The sequence below is a fragment of the Lampetra planeri genome, chromosome 18 (genome assembly GCF_965212315.1).
Source record: "Lampetra planeri chromosome 18, kcLamPlan1.2.h2, whole genome shotgun sequence".
Classification (NCBI taxonomy): domain Eukaryota; kingdom Metazoa; phylum Chordata; class Hyperoartia; order Petromyzontiformes; family Petromyzontidae; genus Lampetra; species Lampetra planeri.
This window is the reverse complement of record NC_136124.1, coordinates 7,429,113-7,444,606: the sequence shown is the minus strand read 5'-3', so window position 1 is coordinate 7,444,606 and position 15,494 is coordinate 7,429,113. Positions and strand designations below refer to the sequence as shown.

The 15,494-nt window shown below is 50.0% G+C and overlaps 1 protein-coding gene across 2 annotated transcripts in view; it reads right to left on the bottom strand.

Annotated features, from left to right (window-relative positions):
* Positions 1–2,127: 2,127 nt before the first annotated feature.
* Positions 2,128–15,494, bottom strand: part of PTK7 (protein tyrosine kinase 7 (inactive)) — a 95,178-nt gene continuing 81,811 nt past the window's right edge. The window contains exons 17-21 of one of the 2 annotated variants that reach the window (XR_013586224.1): positions 14,758–14,838; positions 13,150–13,301; positions 9,896–10,074; positions 4,873–7,222; positions 2,128–4,801 (exon numbers count right to left, since the gene is read on the bottom strand). Coding sequence is in view for 1 of the 2 variants with exons in the window: in XM_078602422.1 (XP_078458548.1) it covers positions 7,062–7,222; positions 9,896–10,074; positions 13,150–13,301; positions 14,758–14,838 (573 nt within the window). In the remaining variant the exon portion in view is untranslated. Of the gene's footprint in view, positions 7,223–9,895; positions 10,075–13,149; positions 13,302–14,757; positions 14,839–15,494 lie in introns of both variants that reach the window. The other variant, XM_078602422.1, reaches the window with a different exon arrangement.

The following is a 15,494-nucleotide window of genomic DNA, read 5'->3' as shown; positions in this document are numbered from 1 at the left end:
ATAAAATAATACAAATAAAACATCATAAAATACAATTCTCACGACGTTTCGGCCACAACGCAAGCAGCCGAAACGTCGTGAGAATTATTGTATTATGTTTTATTTTTATTATTTTATTATTTCCCTTCTACGTGACTTTACCGAAAGAACCAAGAAGATGAATCCCTGCAGTCACGAAAGCTTTAAATCGCATGCGGCTCATTGAGGACTGCTTCGTGAAGCTAATGATGAACACACACACAGCCGTCAAAACAAACGCTTTTGCCCCGTGTATTATTGTAGGGGGAAATTGAGTTTTCAGGTCCATACCGCGTACAGCCGTTTCAATACGGGCAAACATAATTGTCTATTTGTTTGTGTTTCTCTGCCTTGTGATGGGACTTTGTAGGATGAACGTTGAGATTTATAAGGGTACGGGGTGACCAATAAGGTCTGAATTGGTCTGTAATAAGGCAGGGCACTGATAAGGGGTTGACAGGTATGGGTTAAGGACCACCACCGCCTCGTATTCACCACGCAGTGCATTGCGGTATCTTGAAATATTGAGTTTTATTTTTTACTGAATTCGAAAACATTTGCTGCTATTGTAATGTTTGGTTGCTGACCCCTGGACTGGCTCATAGCGCACGGGGATATCTCAATAATGTCCCTCAATCACCACCAACACCCGAAAACCTTCTGGACCCACGTACTTAACATTAAACAATGCCACTTCTCCCTTGATGATGAGGATGTTGCTGTTGTTGCTCTGAAAACCGAAAGGACTACGAGCCACAAACACCTCCTCCTCATCATCGTGAAAGACCCAACTAGAAGATCCCCAGCATGGATCTTGTGTAAAGCTTCTGGGGCCACAACCCCTGGAACCGCATTCGCCGCACGAACGCTGATGGCAGCAGCAGCAGCAGCAGGAGATGCGGATGCTTTCACGCACAAATGGAAATATTTGAAAACGGTAGGGCATTGCGCAATACCCGATTCGCAATTACGAAGCAGGCATCGGTCACAGCGATACAACAACACTCGGCTACCCCCGACGTGATGAGACGCGTTGCTCATCAACCACCTCCATGTAAGCCGACACCAACATCAGCACGGGGGAAGGACTGTGACAACGCCAGACACAGAGCCCCCTGCGATTTCCACAAGGGAAGCGAATGAACGCGGAGTGAGCAGTGAGAGAGGGGGGGGTACCTCAGTGATGGAGAATGGTTCATTTCAGACGCTGTCTTTCCGACAGACCTGTTCTTCACCTGAGGACGGCTGCTTGCGTTGTGGCCGGAACGTCGTGAGAATTATTTTATTATGTTTTATTTTTATTATTTTATTATTTCCCTTCTAAGTGACTTTACCGAAAGAACCAAGAAGATTGTTCATTTCTGTTAATGCTTCTTGCACGCAAGCTCTGTGTATGCAAAATCATCCGTTGTAAAAGCTGTGTGATTTTTCCAGAGGGCTCAATGCCAGTTGGGTCTCACCAAAACATTTCTGCACCCGGCTCACCACATCCAGTATACGTCTGGTCACATGCCGATTCCAGTCGACTAGCGACCCTGGGCGGACTAGAGACTGAGAAGGCATGACCGCTCTAGATTCTATATTGGTGCGCAAAACCTCCAGATGTTTTGAATACCTGGACAGTATATTCAGTGAAGACAACATTCATGATCCTCGCACCGAGCTTGCCCAGCAAGAGGCCAATTTATGCAGGAAGTTTCACACTAACATTGGTTTATTTTTATGGAGCTGATTTCACATCATGGCCCAAAAATCCCACGCAGATACCACAAGTTTTTGCCTCGACATTGTTTCCGTGTCCGGCCAAAGCACGTGGAACTCTTTGCGGATGCTGTCATGGATTTTTAAGCCACCGTAACCTAGTCCCGTAGAAGGAATTGTTCTGTAAAAGTTACAAGGGCTAACTAACCGTACAACCTTCGTGATAACATCTCTGCCGTATGTATGGACTTCTTTCGCACCGCACGTAAACAACCGTGCGAATCGCAGGTGCAATACGAATGGCCGAAAACACCAAACGAAAGTGTTTATTCTTTATTTGCTGAGTGACCATTATTGACAGCAACATCTGGATTGTGTGTTCCGAGTGAAAGTGAAGCCCACACGCAGTGGTGTTTACTCATTTTTTATTTTGTTAAAACAAGTTACAATAGAAAAACATGATCTCAAGCTATGCTACGCAGGTCAGTGAAGATTTAAGCATGTGTTTTAATAAACATAAAAATCCAGAGTGGATATTGTGAAGACACTGTACAAAGTAAACATGACTATGATTTTCTCATTTTGAAACTCTGCAAAGTACCGTTTACAGGAGACGTCTTGTGGTAATTGCTCCTGGTGACACAGAACGTAAGTTTCACAAGTCCTGAAGACACGGGGTTCACGTAAAGCACAAGCTCACCGTTAGGAAAGGCGATGGGGCCAAATAATAAAAAGTCAACGCCGTATTCCTGCTCAACGCGGGCCTGAACCAGTGGTGGAAATTCCACATTCATATTGCAGGAAGTGTGTGCGATGGAAAAAACACCAGGCAATTGAATCGGGACGGTTTGAGTGGTTTTCAGAATTCAAAAGCTCTTCCCCCCCCTATGTCCCCCTCTGGGTTACACTGCTAACAATACTGCAACTTTATAAAAACATGGATATCAAAACTATTTGGGCAGCTGCCCTCTCTTCATATGTGAAACGGGAAATTTTCTGCAGTTGAACTTCATAAACGACATCATCCCTCATGTTCACCTATGCAAAAGGTATATGGCAGCCCAAAAAAAAACTTTTAGCAACGATGCCACTATTCCTTCAGTTTTTTTTGTGCGAGGCACGGCCTCGTTATTAAACACATCACAAGTTTCCTTGGCAAGACAAATTCATGCAAACACATTTTTTTGTATAAAACAAACTACAGAACAGTACTTCCATTCCATGCTAAAAAAAATAACAAAGACTGTGCTTTCTCTAACACACCGAGTTTTCCCTCTCATCTCTCCCTCCAGCGCCGCACAGACATTGAAAGTTTACCGAGGTGAGGGGGGGTGGGGGCATGGGGTTGGTATAATTTCTTGCCATAATCCCATTTGGTCGATGAGCCCGGGCCAGATATTTAACTTGTCGGTACCAATAACAGAGAAATGTGGTAACCATTTGAAATGAGTGGATTATCATATAATTTGCCAATGTATTTATATAATCTCCAATTTCTGGACTAACAGACTGTTCCTCACTCGGTGACGTCCAGTGGCTGCAGTTTGATGAGGCAAGACGCTCCACCTCACCTTTAACAAAACGTAACTTGCATAATTTGAAATGTGCCGAGTTCGCTCATTCTACTCTGCTGATCCCATAACCCTCCGCAAGCAATCCGTGCTGTGGTTTGCCTCGCCCTGTTCAAATCCAGGCTCCAAACCTTACTTTTGCTCCCTTCTCTACAAAACACGCCCAACATTTCTGTACAGCGTCGCGAAATGTGGCGGCATTCAGACGCTACATAGATCCAAACAGTACTGTGGGCACTATCATCGATTCTCACACAGACGATTAGACATCCATCGTGAGCATACCAAAATTTGTTTTTAAATCGATGAATCGCGATATACCTGAAGATAACGAGTCTCCACCAGACCAATGTGCCTGGGAAGCTGCATGCACTGCGGCGTTGCGCCAGCGTCATGGACAAATCGGCTATGAAGAAGCCACTCCCATCGCGTTCCAGTGACTCAATGAATCCACCTGCACGCGTAATCACCTGAGAATGGAAAGCCCGGGGTGGAATTTCTGGCCTGCTTTAAACTGGCGCCACGGCGTTTGCCACCGGTGACATCCAGCCCGGTACGATCGCTTCAGCCACCTTGCGTGCACGGCATTAACTTGCTATTTGGAGCGCATAGCGTACAGTGTCCCTGCCTACTGGATCGCATAACGTACCTTGATGCATAGTGTGTGCCGTACAAAAGTAATATCATAACGAGCGTGACAACTATACCGCGCAGCGTACCATAGTCATCGCGTGGAGCAAGGGCTGATGCAATGGGAGGGGGAGGGACAAGCATCGTTGATGTATTCAATCATTTAAAAAGTAAACATTTTGATGACATGAACATAAGATGCTTTTTGATTATCTTCATACTTGGTAAAAACTTGACAATTCATATTTTAAGAAAAAGTCTATACAAGTACAGTACTAAAAAACTAAAATGTTGAGCTCTACAAGATGAAGACAGAGAGAGAAGGCACGTTTTTGTCACCTCTCAATGCCACATCAGCGTGCCGAGCCAAGAGGCCTCACCGGCCCAGATACGCGTTTATAGACATCACAAACCCACATCTATCCTGTAGGTGTCGCCGCCGCACCAGCAAGCCTCACACGGGTGGACCACTCAATTCAAAGTCAGGTCCACAAAGCACCAAGTTACCAGTTCTCATCACGGCCAGGCTGCCCCACTCGGCAGTGCATGCGGGGGGGCACGACGCCAGCCATGAGAATTGGACCTCGTGTCGTTACAGTGAACGTCTCTTGCACGCAATTCACTCGCGATACCACGGTGACACGAGACTCGTCGCTCGCCCGAGTCGCGGCTCGAGACAGGAAAGCGAGCGTGCTTGGGCCAGCGAAACGGCACCTGCAGACGTCGGCGAGAGCCACCGCCACCCAAGGTGCCATCTGTCACACGGGGGATCCGGCCAGCAGGCAGTCGCCAGATATTACGTGTTAAGGTGCGAGAGAGACCAGCCAAAATCGTCAAAAAGCACAACTTCGCACGAATCTCTCGCTCGCCCCGGGTCACTCCTCTCAGGCAATCAAACGCGCGACGAGGTGACGAGACGATGGCTGCTCGCCCAGACCACGACACCTCCCACTCCCGCCAGCCCAAACGCGCAGCGCACGCAGCGCCAGGCCCAGACGTGCTCGTAAAGATTCGACGGCATCGCTGGCGAGTTCGTAAACCAAGGCACCCACCACCATCCGTTCAGCCAGCGCTCGGGGTCAACAAGCGGTACCATCGTCGTACAGCAACAATAGTAACATTTCTATTTTTGTTGTTGTATATACGTCATAAAATAAATGGAAATCGTCATAAAGGGTGGGTTTAAAGACTCCAGACGCTCAGAAATCTCGGCGTCTCTTTGCGTTTCCCATTTTCCACATTGCCTCCACCGCCAGGGCAATGCTGAAAGCCTGAGATGTTGCAATGCTTATTGTTAGAAGCTTAATTCTGCTGTTTAAATATAATGCTGCTAACTTTAACACATGCTCTACATAAAACGCTTGATATAAAGTCTTTGACGCGTGTTTTGCATCTCTTCGCGGTGAGGATATCGCGCTGCCAACACAATGCGGGAGAAGCACAATTCCTCCGTGCGGTGTTTTGGTTTAAAATGCCAGCAATTGCCTCTGCTCACGGGCACAGTGCATTGTGGCCTCAGGATGAGCGTGTCAGATGGCGAGTGTGAGGAATGGCAAGTATTTAAGGCAGCGGACAAGTGTGTCAGATGGTGGGCGATTGTGTGAGATGGTGAGTGTAGATGGTGGGTGTGTGAGACGGTGAGTGTGCGAGATGGTGGGGGAGCGTGAGATGGTGGGTGTGAGAATGTGGGGAGCGGTAGTGTAGTGGTTAGCGCTACGCTGCGCTATAAACCCAGCGACCCGGGTTCGATTCACGGCCAACACCAGTGACGATTATCTGAACCGGTCCTGGGCCTCCCCTAGGTCGACTCAGCCTCAAATGAGTACCTGGTGCGGTGTGTAAACATCGACACTGGGGAGAAAAAGGCAGTCGGGCGTGGTGCTGGCCACCCACCCCCTCGTGTACCGTTCCGGCCTTCATAGGTGCTCGCTAACAGCACTTGCCCCTACAGTCTGTTAAGGCTATACGGGGGATCTTTGTGTGAGGTGGTGGGTGTGTGTGAGATGCAGAGCGTTTAAGACAGTGGGTTAGTGGTCGTGCAGCAGGTAACGCGGCAACCCGAGTTCGATTCTTGATCACGGCCAATACCAGTGATGATATGAACCAGTCCTGGGCCTCTTCTAGATCGACTCAGCCTTAAATGATCATCTGGTGTGGTGGGTGAAATTCAGCACTGGGGAGATAAAGGCGGCCCCTCGTGTGCCGTGTCGGCCTTCATATGCTAACGGCACTTGCCCCAACAGTCTATTAAGGCTATACGGGGGATCTTTGTCTTTAAGACAGCAGGCGAGTGTGAGAGATGGTGGGCGAGTGTCGCGGGTGGTGAGCGAGTACCAGTGTCACAAACGAGGATGCCTCATTTAGCTGAAAGAGTGAACCGGATTAACAAAGGAGCCCTACAACTCAATTCTGTCTCACATTCCAACTCTCTTCCACGTGCAGGCTACAATACAGCTTAAAAAAATAAAATCATACAAAAAGAGTTTTCATTTCATGTTTGCAGTGAACCGTTTTTAGGCAACGTTGAGGAAGGTTTTATCGGTGCAACAGCGGTGGTGGAAGGCCGGCTGGCGAGCACAGCCGCTGGGTCGATGAATACAAATTTCAAGCATAGATTTTCCGCGCCAGATGTAAACTGGAGGAGAGGGGCCCCCCCCCCTCCAGCTGCATGGTGGCGCCACCGTCGCAGCGCCGCCAGTTCGCCACGCGCCCGCATCGAGCGCGCGGCGTTGTGCGACGCGCGCATCGTCGCGAGTGCCCAGCCGCCACGAACGTGGAGACAACGGACCGCCATGGCGTCGAGCCGTAACGCTGTTCGGCGCCTGCCCGCGCAGCCCGCTCCGCCGACCGGCCCGGCCTCACGGCCTCACGACGGCGCACACGTTCCTTCAGGAGCAAGAGTTTTTGTACAAGTTTCTTTTCAAGTTTTTTTTTGCGTTTGTGTTTTTTCAATCTCGACGGTTTTATCTCGAACCGTTTCTTCCTCGTGGCGCCCGTCGCCACGTACAGGAAGAGTAAAACACCGTGATGAGATAACTGTGGGTTGTTTTGATTTCTTTGTTTTGCTTCCTCTCACTGTCTCTCGACGCGGAGGGGAGTGGGAGCAGCGTGGCCGGAGGGGCGGTGCGGCCGGATGCCCGGCTAGACGCTGGTGTCGAGCTGCACGCTGCTCAGGTCGTGGAGGACGTCCGGGAAGGAGGGGCGGTCGCGCGGGCTGGGCGCCAGGCAGCGCTGCAGGAGCTTGGACACGTGCGCAGGGCACGCCTTGGTGGACAGCGGCTTCAGTGAGCCCGACTGCACGGCTGGGGAAGCGGAGAGGCAGCGCAGAGTGTGAGACGTGCGACGCGACCTCAGCCGGGACCTTTCCTGGAGGCTTTCCCAAACAAAACAATGAAAAATCCTGCATGTGCGCGGATTCTGTTTAACGCTTCCAAAACAAGCTCGCTCGTCCTCGTAGGTTTACAAATAGCAACAACAATGTTACCCTCCGAGCCACACAACGAGACGACATTACGCGCAATAACATATCGGGACGTCATAAGCAATGACATCAATTGCCTTAGTCCACAAGTGCTGCCGCGCTTAATCGCCAAGTTTTTTTGAGCAACCCTTTGATCAATTTGGTCGGTTTCCCATAGGGTAAAGTAGGTCCCCAATAGTGATGCAACATTACACCAATGTTCTGTGTATATTCCCTCATCTTCAAAAGAGTTATTGTGACCCAAACTGCCGACCCTGCTACAAAGACAGAGCTAATGAGTCAACAATTTCACCCTAAGTTGAAAATAATAAAAACAATTCAAATGTCCATCTTCTACAATTTAGTTATTTCTATTTTTTTTTATCTTATTTTTATTTGTATTTAATTTTATAAAAAAATTTCACCTACAGTGTTTTTTCTGCAGTATATTGCTGTTTCTTCTTGCACTTAGTCACATATTCACTTTAAGATGTTTTCTTGTTCATGTTTTTGTTTTTTATTTGTTGTGGTTGCACCCGATTCAAGAGCCGAATGGCTCACAGGGCTATACCTAATAAATGAACTTGAACCGAAAGAACCAAAGAGAATGGATCCTTGCAGTCACGAAAACTTCAAATCTAGAAAAAAGCAGGCTTCCCCACATTGCCAGCAGACTCCATTCACTACACCGAGTCTTAAATACACCGCCCCACGAGACGTACGCTTTGTAAACCTTCATGGTTTAACGTGTTATTCAATTTCCAGCTGGGTCAAATGTAACTGCCAACCCACTTCTGGATGAGGGCTTCCCTCTACCATGTGGGTCATGGAGGGGTGCGAGGGGGGGGGTGGTTAATTGACCATACTTGACCACATTGGGCAGGACATTTTTTATTTTGAGATGTGCCCTGGGTCACTGGCACACAGCAGGCGACTACAGCAAAGGACGTCAGCTGGTCTTGAAATCCTGTTTGGCAGCAGATGGCACGCCTCTTCGATTCTCTACAGGCACACCGTCAGGCAGCGGTGGGAACCCAACCAAGTGGCTCGCGCTGACATTCACCACGAGACCTCCGCACAAGATTCCCTTCGTCAGCAGAAGCCTCCCATTGATGGTGGGGAAATTTAACGAGGGACAGAGCGAGAGAGAGAGAGAGATGGCGCGCTCTTGTCCAGGCATTTTCACAGACTCTCCGGGCTGACACGAGCAACAAAAAACCAATCAGCCTTTAATCCACACACTGCACAGCTCCGAGCAAATGGGGCGAGATGGCGAGCGAGCAATTGGATGGGGGCAGTCCAGCAGCCACAGCAGCCGCAGCAGCGCCGGTCAATACTCTACAAGCCTCTATTTAGCTGCGCTGTGTTTCGCTCTGACAACATTTCCTGAGGGTGTCTCGCCCCCTCGCGCCGCCTGGGCCGACGCCGCCATGGACGGAGAAAACACGGTGGCCCTGACGAGAACCATGTCCCCCAAGCCCACGTCCCCACGCCTCCTCCGTCCCCCCGTTCCACACCCCCTGTCCCCCACTCCCCCGTCGTCCCCCACCCCACGTCCCCCACTGCGCTCTGCTGAACAGCCAGAAGCGTGGAGTGTGTAGTGCGTGATTGCTGCTCGGTCCTGCGGTATTAAGCCGATGCACTTTACACACGGCGGAGAAAAGTACCGCTCGAACCAAATAGCCGGACGTGCTCAGGTAAGAGAGAGTGTGCCTTGAGGTGGTTGGGTGGGCTTCACCGAGCCGGCAACACTGACAGGGCAAGGTTCGAATCCAGGTTTCACCAGCCTATGTGATTAAACCTAGTCACCAATGACTGCTGGGACGTTGGTCTTCTCCCAGTTTGGTCTACATTAGCTCCAAGGACTAAAATGCGTTCGGTTTTATTGCCATGAAGTGAACACCTGCCCACAGGAGGGCACGCGAGAAGTCAAGCCGCCAACACCACCCACTGTGGTTAAGAGGAAATTGCAAGGACCTCAGAAGTAGTTCTGTGATGTCCTCTTCCCGATGCCGTTATCCAGATTAGCGTGATATCACAGTGCTTTCTGTGAGAGTTCCAAATGGGAGCGTCGTTGTTGAATGATTCATCCCATGACACTGGGGAGCTACTGGAATATATCCTGGAGGGCAAACTAAAGGAAGGGAAAATGCGGCCGTGCCCCCCCCACCGGCACTCAAGTCAGCAGGTGTGCTGTTTTGCTCTTTTATATTCCTGTAATTGCTGCTCCCTTTATTAACCCCCAGGTCACCCTTGTAAATGAGATAGATTCATCTCGTTGCTTCGACCCGGCCTTAAAATAAAATAATTAAATATGTACGAGTGTCGTGTCGTTCGCACACACGGGTTCGATGCGCCACTCGATTGCGAGGTTGCAACAGATTTTGTTCATCACGAAAAATGTTTTTGGTATTTTGGGCAAAAACGTATTGTCTCTGAACTGTCACGCAATGCGGCGTGACACCACCCACCCTCCCCCCGGTGAACGAGCGCGGGCACGACGTGGCGGGCGAACCTCGGAAGACCTCCTCGTCCTTGAGCTTGGCGTAGGGCAGCTCGCCCAGGGTGCACACCTCCCACAGCAGCACGCCCACGGCCCACACGTCCGACTTTGTGGAGAGGTCGCCCTCCGCCACCGCCTCTGGCGCCATCCAGCGCAGAGGGATCAGCGCCTGGCGGTGCTCAAAGTATTCGCTGCGCACACGCATGTGCGGGGGGGGGGGGGGGCGACGACACGCGTACGGCGGGGGGGGGGTTACACGACATTGGGTGCAGGAACGCACGAGTGGAAATGCACATATGGGGAAATGGGAAAACCAAGGTGCACACACACACACAGAGACCAAACACAAAGATGCCCCGTATGGCCTTGACCGGAGTGTCAGGTAAAAGTGCTGTTAGTGAGTAGCAGCACCTATGAAGGCTGTCACGGGCACGCAAGGGGGTAGGTGGCCACCTTTGTCTCCCCAGTGGCGATGTTTATTACACACCCCACTAGATACTCATATTCTTGGTTCTTTCGGTAAAGTCACGTAGATATAAAAACATTTTTTTATAAAAAAACCCACAACGTTTCAATCGCAACGTCGTGGGTTTTTGCTTTTTTCTATCTACATGACTTTACCGAAAGAACCAAGAATATTAATTCCTGCAGTCACGAAAGTTTTAAGTCAAAATTCACACGAGGTACTCATTTGAGGGTGAGACGACCTCGGGGAGGCCCCGGACCGGTTTAGAGAAATGTCACTGGTGTTGGTGGCCATGAGTGAGAAGTCAACTCGAGGTGTCAGGTTCGTCGCACAGTGCGCTAACCGCTGCTCCACCGCACCGCACGTACACACACGCACACACACATACACACACACGCAGAGACAGATTTATGTCGGCATACACAGATGGCCGGGCCACGCATAGATGCACATGCTGTTGTTATTTATCTCACATTACCGTTAGTGTCAACAATTATGGTGTCCTCTCGCTCAAAAGAGCAGAGGGTGGTGCTCTTCTCTCACGTTGGCCTTGAGCCAATGATTCAAATTCAACATTCCTATGGCAAGGCCAAATCTCTCTCCATAGAAATATAAAGTCTGAACATTTGTTATTGCGCACTGTTAAGAGACCCGTCCATCACGAATGCGCCATGCTGATCACACACAGTCGGCACTTTGAATCACTGCTTCAAGTCTGTTGCAAAACTGGCTCGGACCCAAGGATCAACGACTTACTGACGTCCCACAAGGCGGTGCTCATTTTGTCAACTCCAGTGGGGTGATGCTGATGATGATTGGCCGAGTCTATCCATCGGAATAGCGTTTATACATAATGCAATGTGCTGGCCACATTGTATACGTTTGCTTGGAATACAAATTAGGTTATTTCATAATACACTTTGTGATTGTTGTAACAATTGTCTGTTACTCAATAGCCGCTCATAGGTAACCAAGCTGAAGCCAATTTAGCAGCGATTCTAATAAGACCGCACGGCGTGTAGCATTCTCCAACCCTTATTGTTATCCACTCTGTCTCCATGGCCTTTTTATTTATGCGCTGTGAAGGTCATTGCCCAAAACATCACCTGTTATATATTTTTCCCTACGAGGTCATAGACTTGTTGACGTATGTGCCGAGTGTTCTTGTTCAACAGCGTCCTTCCAAATGTGACTTGGACGCGCTGCGCCGGTGAGCCCACGACTGCCACCCAGCCACGGAGATCGAGCGATGCCACCAATGAACAATGGCGTCGCACAACCATAGAACACAATGCTAACCGCACCAGTGAGCGGCCGGTAGAGTGGCAGCGTAGTGCAACACTAGTGCCTTGCAGTAAGAAGGACCTGGGTTCGATTCCTGACCTCGGGCACGTTTGTGTGGAGGAGTGTTTTATGTTCTCCCCCTGTTCCGCATGGGTTTTTTCTCGATTCTCCGATTTCCTCCCATAAGCAAAAACACACACACACTGTAGCTGATAATGGCCAAACATCCCAATGCTGCAAAATTACCCGAAAATTACTCGATTGAGATTGCACAGCAGCATCATCTCTCCCTGCTGTGAAAATGTGGCAGGGCCCTCTTGAAAAAGGGTCCTGAGAATCAATGAATCATTCCCGGGGGCCAACAAGCATAATATTAATAATAAATAACTGCAGCGCCAACACTCCCTAACAATAAACAACAAAGTGTGAGAATCATCGGAGCGTGCGATACTTTGCTCTTTCTCTCGCTCTCTTGGTGCATCTGCGTGGGATTTACGGCGTCGCCGCCCACGCACTTCCCCGCCGGTGTTTTTAATCAGCCTCGACCGCGAGCGTTCCTGGCCCCGTGCGGAGCGCGTCGGGGCCGCATCAAGGGAAGACAATGCGGAACAGACACGCGCAGCTCTTATCTTGTAGATACAGCCCAGTGCCTCGGCTGTGGACCAGCCACGGTTGTCCCAACACGGGCTTAGAAGCTTCATAAAGAAGAAGAAGAAAAAAGCGAGACTTTAAAGTGACTTTCTGGCGTGTCGCCAATAAGTGCTTCGGCGATGCCGCTGTTACTGTGGCTGCCGTAAATTCGAATGCAGAGTCAATGGCGGCGGTGTCAACCGCAGTGCTATGACCGAGTGCCGGAATGAATTTAAAGTCTTTTTATTGCTCCAAATCGTGTCGGACATCACGGGACACGCAGCCTAGGTACTGGGTCTGTGACAATTCACCCTCCGGTGATTCAATAAGTTTTCCATCAGTGCGCGTTACCTGCTATGGTTATGTGGTTTTACAAACGTAGGCACTGACAAAGAAAACAGAAGGAATACCCAAGAGCTGCGTGCGGTTGACCAGCACCAACATGGGACTTGTCTGGGGTCCAGCAGGGAGCGGGGTCAGCATCATCGTAAGACAAAACATAATCTCCTTCCTCATCATCTGTATTTCCATCGTCATCATCATCACTCGGTGATTCCTCCACCCATGTTGAAGACTCGGGTCTACCAGACACTCACTGTATCATCTCAACCACCACACTGCAGGTCACCTCACTTCTCTTTCTGCCTCTGTCCTCGCACTGCTCCACTTAGGCTTTCTCTCCCCTCATTTTCTCTTTCCCCCAAGCTTTTGAAGCCTTTGGGCCTGTGCCACCACGGCGCGGTGGTGGCATCACAGCTCACAAGGGCTCCGCACTGCATGGGAGGCGCGGTGTAAGTAACAAACAAGAGATGGAAATGACGATGATGACGACGATGATGACAACGATGTCAACGACGATGATGATAACAATGACGACGATTTCGACCTGCTGTAGACGTCCCTGCTGAGGCCTGGGCAGGAGATCTTGACGCTGTTGTCGGACGACACGAGGCAATTGCGCGCGGCCAGGTCTCCGTGCACAAGGCGCTGGCTCGACAGGTGCACCATGCCCTGCGCCACCTGCACACACACGCTCAGCTGGGGGGCACGCGGGGGTCATGGGGGAAGGAGGAGGAAGGGAGGCAAAGGGGGTCATGGGGTCAAGCCAGAAGTTGAAGAACAAAGCGCCTCCCTGCATTAATCAAAATTCACCGAAATGTAACCCCAATTAACTTTTCGATTAATTTAAATGGCAAACCTAATGGCTGTCATGCAAGACAGTGTGACGTGACCATAGAATCACACATGGTTAAAATGGGTTAATAGAGCTTTAGGTAAGTCAACCCATCATGATCCTCGGTGTAAAATAAGCACTTTGTGGGAAGTCAACGGTTGGCAGTACTCTGGAGACACGGTGCGCGTGTCATTGCGAATGGGGTCCCGCTCATATTGCTGCTGGTGACGATCTTCAGCCAGCGGCGGAAATTCCCCATCCCTAGGTGGCATGTACACGCACCGCTCAACCCGCTGGCAATCCACTACCGATAAGGAACCCCCCCCCTCCACCCCGCCCTTCTCAAGCTGCGTGGGGTGTGGAGGTTATTTCACCACCCTTCACCAAGCTTGTCAGTGCAAGCTAGTGAAACCCAGGTGCGCAGAGGCACTGGCGGAGTCAGTGGGGGGGGGGGGGGGTGGCACGTGCCCCCCCAATGATCCGATCGAAATCCCTAATTTAGATCGGATAATTGGGGTTTATTGGTAATAAATCGGCATTTTGCGACCTCCACTGCCACTGTGTAGCATATTATTACGTGCCAGAGACTCTATGAGATGATAGAACAATAGTCTGAGTCCATAATTGGCAATGAGTAACGGCAAAGCGGTTATAAGTGACTCGCAGAATTGTGCGCAGTTGCGTGTACAGTCAGTCCACGACTTCCCTGAAGGCACCTTCAGCGAGCGCGATGCCGATCACACAACGCGGTTCGAATTCGAGCCTCGATCGATGGCTGCGCCATCGCCGCACACGCGTCGAATAAAAAGCAAGGGACAAGTCCTTACTTACTAACAACTCCTAAAATTTTTCATTGCTGGAGGGGTTGCTCCACCTACCTGAAAATCCTGGCTCCGCCATTGCGCAAAGGTCCAGTATAACAATAGATTTTTCTGCACTGCCCTTTGCTGGGCCCACCATGTAATGCAGCAGCCTACAACACCTGGTATGCATGGTGGTCGCCCATCCAAGCACTATCCAGGCCCAACTTGCTTAGCTTCTCAGATGTGATGAGATCCGGGTGATCTGGTTAATGGACGTACTGTACTTATTAATTATTGTATTCACAAGCCAAAGTCATTGGGAGATCAGGCTGGTTGGTGTGGGGGGCTAGGGAACGTGGGAAGCACAGAAGTATGGTACAATATCGCATGTTGTTGAACCACCCTCCCGCTGCTCACAACGTAGGGGTTACACATGCGCCATCGACATTCAACAGAGCAACCGCCACCCCCTCTCCACCCCCCCGCCCCCATCTGCCAAGGTCAACCGCACTCCCACCTTCTGCTGGGCGGTGAGCGGCTTCATTTTGATCTCTTTGTCGTCGCCTCTGGACAGCTTCAGGTACTGCTTCAGATCCCCCTGGAAAGAAAAACCCCACGAGCAAGCAAAGGAGTCCAGCGTTTGAATTCCGTTGCAGATAATGGTTCAGCAGAAGTAGAAAAGAACAAATCGAACCATTACACGGGAGTACATCAGGTGCGCTGGATAAATAGTAAATGTCAGTAACTGAAATCGCCATCATCAGCCACGATCTATCAACTGCTGGACGAAAGTCTGTTTAAGCCGTCGCCATCTCTACCGCTTGTTGGGAAGCAACGAATAGATGAAAAACTCAAGGTGGAATGCAAAGAATGGTGACCATTCTAGAATGAGTGACAACGGAAGGGTGAAAGGAGAGGGGAGAAGAGGCGGATACAAACTGAATGGCCGACACACCGGCCGGTGCCACTATCGCTGGAGCGACGAGGGCGGCGCAAGGCGGGGGACGCTTGGGGAGAAATGATACCACTATAAGTCACAAGAGATGAGTATTGATCTCACAACAAAATAGATTTCAGAAGATCCTGTCAGATACATCACGTTTTTGTTCAAGTAAAAAAGGCGGTTCCAAGCGAGTTGATGATCTCGGCCTGATCACAAATGACTGCGCACAAAAAAGCCATCACATTAAATTTGGTTCTGCACTTAATTTGGCTAAAGTCCAGCTCCCAAATTAAAAAAATACTGCTTTGACT